General features: G+C 37.9%; 1 protein-coding gene across 1 annotated transcript; it reads right to left on the reverse strand.

The window, feature by feature from the left end:
* Positions 1-3,941: 3,941 nt before the first annotated feature.
* Positions 3,942-6,923, reverse strand: LOC104071904 (transmembrane emp24 domain-containing protein 7; the record flags this gene model as incomplete). The annotated part of the gene is made up of 2 exons (XM_009575113.1): positions 3,942-4,352; positions 6,678-6,923. Coding segments are annotated over 2 exons (483 nt in total), but the record flags the coding sequence as incomplete, so codon positions are not given.
* Positions 6,924-9,424: the final 2,501 nt, after the last annotated feature.

The raw sequence follows: 9,424 nt of genomic DNA on the forward strand, positions 1-9,424 counted from the left end.
GCAGGGCTGCTCTCAGTCCCTTGATCCCCCAGCCTGTACTGATATCAGAGGTTGCCCTGACCCAGGTGCAGGACCTTGCACTTGGCCTTGTTGAACCTCATGAGTTTCACACGGGCCCACTTCTTGAGCCTGTCCAGGTCCCTTTGGATGGCATCCCGTCACTCAGGTGTGTCAACTGCACCACTCAGCTTGGTGTCATCTGCAAACTTGCTGAGGGTGCACTGGATCCCACTGTCTGTGTCATTGATGAAGATATTAAACAGTACTGGTCCCAATACGGACCCCTCCGGGACACCGCTTGTCACCAAACTCCATCTGGACGTTGAGCTGTTGACCACTACTCTCTGGATGCGACCATCCAAACAATTCCTCACCCATCTAATCCATACCTCTCCAGTTTAGAGAGAAGGATGTTGTGGGGAACATGTCAAAGGCCTTACAGGGGTCCAGATAGATGACATCTGTAGCCCCTCCCATGTCCACTGATGTAGTCACTCCATGACTACTGCTACACTCTTCTGTAAAATGATCAGCTTTCACTGGAAAAGTGCTTCAGACCACAACTTATCTTAAGATACTTTCAAATCCTGCATGCCAGGCACCCTAAAAAATCCCAGATAACTACTAGACCATAACAATAACACATAACTGAAAGAGTAGAACTTACCCATACTTCTAGACAAAAGCTTTTTTTAATCCAAGTACTGTACATATTCTTGAAAATTTTTGAATGTGCAGCAACCGACATAGGAGAAAACACAAATGGGAAGAAAAAGCGATTTTGGAAGGTGCCCACACAAAGGAATGATGCCTACTCTCTTTGGTTTTTAAAACTTAACTGGTATGTGCTAAGATTCAGCAAGGAGCTACACAATATAAAATATCTCCAATCACACATTTAGTTACTACATACTATTTGAAGTTTATATCCCATCATTAGACAACACTAATTGGATGCACCTGTCTAGCTCATCCCATATTAACCTTGTATCTGCAGAATTGATGTGAAAAGATGCAGTAGGTCCCAGATCGTTCCTGGCATCTGTAGTCAAATACTTTGAATTCCACTCTAACAGGAACAGATTTATGTATATTACTGCCTGCAGTGCTAATGTGCTGAGAAAGAGCCAGTAACCACGCTATTTTGCTGAAACTTGAGTTTTTCCAGTGACCTGAAAGCACAGCTAATTATGAACAGCAGTGAATGATGTACAGCTATAGAAGTAACAATCAAGTGTCAGGTGTTAACACATACAGATTAACTGTAATGTGTTAAAATACAAGCTGACTACTCAAATTGCTATTCAAAGGTTTTTTGAAGACTAATGCTCCCCACTCCTACATGCAAACAAAACAATCAGACCACATTCATATATTAATTTTTATTTTCCCATACAATATTCACAGGGTCTGCTTTTTGTCTTATTCAAACAAAACTTCCCCCCCCCCAAACTAAAACAAGAACTGACATTTCAGGACACGAAAAGAAGTTCTGTAAACATAAAACATCCAAGGAATAGCTGAAACCCAGGGCCTTTAGCAATTAAAAAGTTATATCCCCTTTAACACAGGGCTTTTACTTGGGTATCACAACATTAATCAAACTATTCTTTTCATGTATTAAAAAGATGCAGCTTTAACCAAAAGTCACAATGCATTTCTTCACCCACTGTGTTTTAGCATATGTTTTATTATATCCTATTCAGTCACTTATTTTAAAAACTATATACAGCTATGTTTAAATGTGTATTTGTGCCATGTTTTTAGTAACACAAAAATAAAGGCATTTTTAAGCTATTGCTGCATATTATGCAGCAGGACACCAGAAGATTCATTCGGATACCTAACTTCAATGCAAAAGTCAAGTCCACTAAACCTCTGCAGTGGGAGTAATATTGAGCTGAACAGTCCCACTTCACACATTCAAACATTACGAAAGAATAGAGACATGTACATGATGGCCGTCCATTATCTGTTTTATCCCATTGTTTACCAATTTTGACAGCACACATAACAACTCAGTGGAAAAAAATCCAACATGTTTCAATCTTTAAAACAAATGCTTTTGTTGTGATTAAAGCTACACAAGTGATATTCAAACTCCAGAAGATAATAATGTGTATGCTATGAAAATGAAATCATGTTTTCATCTGACACTTGCACCCAAGTGTACCACTTGCGTTATTATTGTGTGCAGTGCAGCAAAAAAAGTACTGAATATCAGTTTCTGAAACACAAGAATAAAGTACATAGGTACAATCAATAATATTGTGTGCAGACACAGATTTGTATCATAAGAAGAAAGCACTAGGTTTTTTGTTTTCTGATCTTTTTGAGTCTAACTATTTCTGGGAAGCTTGCATCCCAAAATAGGACTGCAGTATTTAAAATTCAGTACGGGATAGAAAAACGTTACATATAATCCTGCATTTTACATACCTCAAGCTTTTTAATATCCCCATGACCTTTTAAATAATTTTTGAGCTGTTTGAGGTTTTTCTTCAGTTTCCAAAGAGCAGTTGTTCAGTTCACAACAGAGAGTAGGTGCACTTTTGTTTATCTTTTTTTCAGCCATCACAAGATTTTAAAATCAAGTCATCTTAGACCAATTCTTCAGACTGCTCAAGTGTAATTACCTGTACATGTAATTTCAAATTTTTGCCAGAAATAATACAGGCAATTAATAAGGGTTTAGCATTCTTTCTCTGCTTGCTAGAACTTGTTTAAAAAGCATCTTTTGAATTAACCAGTAATATATGATGAATTTTTTCACCTTAGTTTAGTTTGTGTGCACTTAAGACAGTCTACTTATTCCTCCAGAGCCATTTGAAGGAGTTATTACGGCCAGCTCAATTCAAGCTAGTTATAGATACATACATTTACTACCTTCCACATCCAAATAAAACAAGACTTTACAGTACATAAGCTACTAAAGACATGAGCAGTGGAAACAATGTAATTGTAACTCTACCAAAAAGATAACCTGAAATATTTAAAACATTTCCTGACCACTAACAAAAAAGAGTGGCAATTAGATGCACAAGGCCATCAAGTATCAGTGCACCACACACAGGGAAGTAAAATTTACACCACTCGTGCAATGCAGTATCAATATCAAATTGGCCTATTAATAGGAAAACAAATTAATAAAAAGCTTTCTATGTGCCTAACACATAATATAACCTCGTCCAGTGCTGGTGCTGTGCTGCTTAACGAACCAAGCTACTTCTGGTCTTAAATCCAAAAAACAGCAGCAGCATATATGAGTACAGAAACTGTACGTTCTCAGTGACAAAGTTACAAGATTCCCTATTTTATTGCATGGTTTCTAAACAAACTTGGAGATTTGGATTTTTGAATACAGAAAGTGGACTTCCCAAGTAGTCTCAGCTTACAATTTGTTCGGTGAAACAAACAGTGTAAAAGAGGAAATGCATTTGTTTTAATAAAGAATAGTAAGATATATGTTTAAGTAAACATACTCAAGTATATAATTTAGCAAGTTTTGAAGGTGGAGACTTACCAAGCTGATGGAGAATTTGCACCATGATGTAGTGTCAGGCTTGCACAGATTTTACAAATAAGCAAGGGGTATCACTGGACTATTTTTTTAAAAGCAAATCAAAACAATGTGCTACAGTTCATCACATTTGCCTTTTTACAATCCAATACATTCAGCCTAAAAATTAAAATCAAATCAAATCTTCATATATATTGGCTCTCATATCAGACACTAGACTGTTGGGTTATCTTTAAGTGTTATACTGCAGATGGCTAATCTTACTGGTAAAAAATCAAACTCAGTTTGGATTAAAATCAGTAGAAATGAAGAGAGGCTGGTCACTACCAGATATTTAATACAGGAATCAGAAGAAACATATGTTCCAAAGTATTTTTAAAATATTTCATTTATGTTCCAAAGTATTTTAAAAATATTTCAAATCATCTGTCCCTTTCATAATATTTTGGGTCTGTTTTGTGATTTTTAAGGGATGAGGGGTAGACACATTTGAATGTTGCATATATTCAGATCCTTTGTACCTGCAATTAAATTGGACAACAGTAATTTTTACAGGTGAGTAGCACACAATGACCTGAAGTACTACCCCTACTAGTTATGATCCAACACGGGTTGTTGTAGTTCTTTTATCTGAGAAGAAGCTTTTGAGGAGAAATACCTGCCCGATACTAACAACAAGAAGAATGATTGCTTCCCCTATTGACCAGTAGGCCACCCTCGTGTTTAAATCCTCTGCTCTGCTGCGGCCCTGCGCTTCCCTCAAGCGGAAGTGAGTCTGATAATCGATGACAGACTTCAAAGCTTCATGAATTGAAACACACGCAGACTCCATCTAGAGAAGCAAACAAATATACACCACTGAATTAAGAACCCTTCTAGTGCTTTTTCTTCTGTGGTTTGATATTTAAAATTAGAATTCATGTAACTTTGCAAGCTAAGGATTAACTCAGTCCATTGTCAGACTGAAACACCATAAATGCAGTAAAATTTAACTTACACTGATCAAACTCTATACACAGGAATGCAATAGACTATTAAATAGAGAAGCATGTAAAACTGCAGATCTTATAAAAAGCAACGGGCTCTGAGAATGACTAAACAAATCCTAAATTCATGTATATTTGGGTTCAAAATTAACAATAGAAACACTTTTGAAATGTCAGTGATCTCCCAGTTGTTAATTCCACACATACCAGGAAAACAAACAGTTGCTTGTAACATTAAGATGCACACAATATATATTAAATGTTTCTGTGTTTCACAAGTATGACATTCTTCATTGCGTAATTCTCACTCAGGTTGCACAATATCCTAAAAATTACAGTACTGAACTCAACATGTTCTTTTGGCAAGAGACCCTTCTCTTAGTCATGTACACAAGAAGTGTTGCTGAATGCTCCATAACATAGTCATATAACAAATACTTAACAAATTGCCCAATTTCATTGTCATTTTTCATTAAAAAGAAGTATTACCAGTTTTCCAAGCCCTATATAATTTTTCACATAAACTTCGTTCACTTTCAGTTTATCTTCTGTAAGTAAAAGTCAGTACCCCTCACTGTGTTTTGATCACTTAATTTCTAGTCACAGGGTTTTTTCTGTTTTATGGCTTAAAATTACTATTTCCTGAAGATCAAACAGCACAAGCTATTATAAAAGGAAATGTTTAACACCCTGATAGGACCACTCTCAGTTACTTATATCTGTGTCTGTCTATTCAAGTTGATGACCTTCAAGACAGGTGTCTGAAGAAGTCTAAGATATTCTTCTCAACAAAATTCAGGAAGAGGTTTTCCAAACTAAGTTCTGCCGTTGGTCTCACTGATAAATTATAGAGTTCTCCTAGTCTGCACAAGGGATTTAAACACAAAGTCACTCTGATTTTAGGGATTTATCTTTTACTGTCCTTGTGAAAGGCTGCCCAAATTTGGTCTTGCTACAAGCCTCAAGAAAACTGCAACAAGAACCTCCTTACCAAAGATGTGTTGTACTCTGAAAATTAACTTTTCCCCCTCCCAAATACCTTACTTGCATTGTGCATGCTACAATCCAGTGATAAACTATTTTTTTACATATCTTCTCCCACGGGCGGCAAGGGGCTGCAGAGATGCTAGACGCAGGAACTGCATGTTCTGCGTTCTCAAAATCCCTCTGCTGATGCCAAGATAGTAAAAGAAAAACCAGATATAACAGAACACAGAGACTGAACAGAATGGAGACTAAAGTAAGGAAAAGATATGGAAAGATCAAGGATCAAGAATCAGAATACAAAATAAAGCAGAGCAGAAGAGTGACAAGAAGAGAGATGTAAGAGCTGTAGTTGAATTCACAGCAAATCATCTACTCATTACAGATCTCAGCTACTGAGACTTATGTGACATAAATTCAAGTGAGACTGGCATTTGGGAAGTAGTATTTATACTGTTGAGTCCGGACTAGGAAAATGGCGACCATGTGCAGCATTCCTTAATGGTTTTTAAAGTGAGGTTTGGTGATGGTTATAATGTAAGAACATTAGTAACAATTCATGAAGCAAGTGTTCCAAGGGAGGTTTTGATGGATTTAGATTGGGTAAAGGTGGTACAAAACTGTAAAATCCTGAGAATATAATAATAATGCTCTGACCCTTTGTAGTATCTTGTAAAGGACAAATATCTAGAAACCAGCTAAATATGGCTGATTTTAAAAATGGCAGTTACATGAGAGATCAACTTAAGTCCTCCCCCAAAAAAGACTCTACCTTTTAAATATAAAAACAATTCTCAAAGTTTCTCCAAAGTTTGGAAATTTTGAAAACCCTGATCCACTGATATCTATGGTTTGTGAAATCCATACTTCAAGAAGCACAGAACCATGGCATTAAAAGGAAGTTCCCTTAACAAAAAAAAAAAACAACCAACAAACAAAAGAAGATAGTGGCCTAGAGTTTAAGTCACTACCCTAATTTTCTCTTAAGCACTTGGTGATTCCTTCTCAGCTCTGCTCTGTGTTCTATAAATTCTATCTTCAGAAAGAAAGCTTATTTGCAGTAATTCAGATTATTTTAAAAGCTCCAATCCATTGATTTTTGAAAGTGATATACACATCAAATGCAGCTGAACTTGAAAAAACATCGCCTCCACCTAACAGCTGCTATCATCACAAAAGCATTTTACCTGGGTAAGTGCAGTTACTCTGTTCTCACTAGGAAACAGCGGTGGATCTTCTCCAACCTGGAAATCAAAGTACACAGTTTTGTGTGTGAAAGTAGAGAATTCGTTGCTGAAGCAGAATTTGTATGTTCCATTCCTGGATGCAGTAAACGTGAAGCTATCGTATTGTTTCTTCATCTCTTTGTACAATACAATGCCATCAGGATCTTCCAACCGACAGTCAACATCATAATGACCTCCAGTGATCACCTGAAAACAAAAACCAAGAAATTGTCTTTTTAACAAAACAGACATTTATACATTTCTTCTAAGGAGTATGATTTGTCAAGTGGCACTGCAAAATTTTTTTGCTTTAACAAATGTTTTAAAATATAATGCATTAATTTGAAAACCTTTCAAAGCAAGGCTACAAAATTATTTTCTTGTGGAGACATTCCAAATACTTTAGATTCAGGATATGTAACGTCAACTATAGTTTCAAACCGTTTATAAGAGCAATTTTAATTACTTTGTTATAAATAATTGTACAACAGCAACGGCTACAGTAGATGAACCTTGATGGGGCAGCAAAGACATTACTGTAACAAATCAACCATATGCTCTATCCACAAGTCCTCAATGGAATTGATTCAGCCAGAGGAGACTGCTAACATGCAGTAAGATGGCTCCTTTCTGTACGGCCAAAAGAGTGTAACTACCCTATTAGCGCAAGCTGCTTTAGGCTGCAGGAATGGCATCCGACCAGTAGAACAGGTATTTCAACCTCGCTCGTCTTCATATGTGCTTGTGAACAGACCAATGTTCTGGGGGGTCTGCTGCCTCCCTCCTGCAGTTAGGTACGGCATTTCTTCCCCAAACCAGCACATCCAGATAATGCCTACAAGTGGCTCAAGACTTGACATGATTGTCTCAAGGATTTTTTTAGGCTTTGATTATTGTTGGTCTACAGCATATTGCTCTGTAGACTAGCTATCCCACCTCTACAGGAAGACTAATCCGGTAGCTTAGGTATTTATAACTTGGGTGTTCTGACGGCTCTTAGGCTAGTAGTTTTACACTTAATCCTTGCTCCAAACTTTTGGCTTTTAAGAGAAAGCATGCTGAAGGAGGAAGAGACTTATATCTAAAGGCATGTCCCTTTTATGTGTGTGCAGAAATCACTGAAATACTTTAGTATCTAAGCATCTGCACTTCAGTTCACATAGTATTATTTAAACTCACATTATTTAAGTATCAGGTTATTAAAATGGTAATGTTAATGGTACACCTGAAATAACAAGAGATCTGAGCAGTAGCTGCTCCATAAACAGGAATTTTTAAAAATATTCAGTTGGCAAGCATTATCTTCACAGTTCTTCCAAAAATGTGATGACAGGATACAAAGAGAAAAAAAATTTTTGGATGTTCTGGATCTCTGGCTGTCTCTCCCTGGATGTCTGCATCTACTTGGGATTTTCATACAGAAGTGCTTACCTGGCTGGAAGGAAAAACAAAAATAAGATTTTTCTATAATGAAATGATGGCCCATTTTTGAAGTATGATCTCAAATTTGACAGGGGTGTGCTTTTCACCAATTACATGAAAGTCACTCACATTCAGTTATATCACAGACCCTGAAAGGGCCAGTTTACATATATATGGTAAAGATTTGCCAGAACTTTAAAATTCCCCTAGCATTCCTTCCCACGGAGCTTGCTTGAGCCTCCTCTCAGCTCTTGAGACATAGTGCCAAAGGACAGGCACACAGCACTTCAGTCTATTGGTCCTTGGTCGATTCCAGATTTCACTTTTAACAATGCTACTCCTGTTCTGATCACCGACAAAAGTGACAACAGCAGGCTTATCTGTCCAGCAACCTCCAATGATATCCACTTCAAACCAAAGGGGAAAGTACTGCACAGAAAAGACTTTATGAAAGTAACAAGCAGGGACAAGAAACATTTGGGTAGGGAAAAAGATGCATCTAAGGAAGAACTAGAACATGCAGGACAGAGTAACAAGGACTGATATTTGGCAGCAACACTCCCCAAAATACAAATGGTGGGCCAGCAGCCAGGAAAGAAAAAAACCACAGGACTTCAACAAGAAAAGTCAGGCCAGAAAAGTACATAGCCCCTTCAAAAGCCACCAAAGGTAACTGTGATTCCTATCGCCAAGGATGATTTCTCTCTCGCGTTGCTGCTGTACTGTCAGTGACTTCAGCAGCTGAAGTGACAGACTGGAAGGTTTGAACCCTGCTTATACACTCAAAGGCACCAAAACTATCAGGGCTGTTGCTCGATACATCTCAGAGCTGCACAGCATCTTCTATCGTGACAGCTGCATGTTCCAACTGTTAGAGACTGGGGAAAGTAAGAAAAACTGTGCAGCCTCACTTAATACGTGCATGTTAACCACAGTCTTCAATAACATGTCAGTAGTTGCCTGCATGTTTTATTTTCTGTGAGACTCCTATCTTGCTACGTGCCCGGGACACTTTGCTAGTACTGCATACCTATTCCATCACTTTCTGTTTGCTATGTGACCCCCATTTGAACCATACTGTGCAATAAGAAGCATTAGCTCCTTAAATTTTATCGCGCTCATCATGCAAATACTTCACAAACCGCAAGGAAATTACTTTCGCGGCACCCTGTGGGGCGGGGGTGCTGTGGGCATTCCCCACGCTGTCCAGATGGGACACTGCACGGCAGTGGCCGGGGTAAAAGACGCTGCCGGTTGTCAGGCCCAACTTTATAGGTCTTTCTTGG

This window comes from Fulmarus glacialis, unplaced genomic scaffold (assembly GCF_000690835.1).
Source record: "Fulmarus glacialis isolate BGI_N327 unplaced genomic scaffold, ASM69083v1 scaffold6943, whole genome shotgun sequence".
Taxonomy (NCBI): Eukaryota; Metazoa; Chordata; class Aves; order Procellariiformes; family Procellariidae; genus Fulmarus; species Fulmarus glacialis.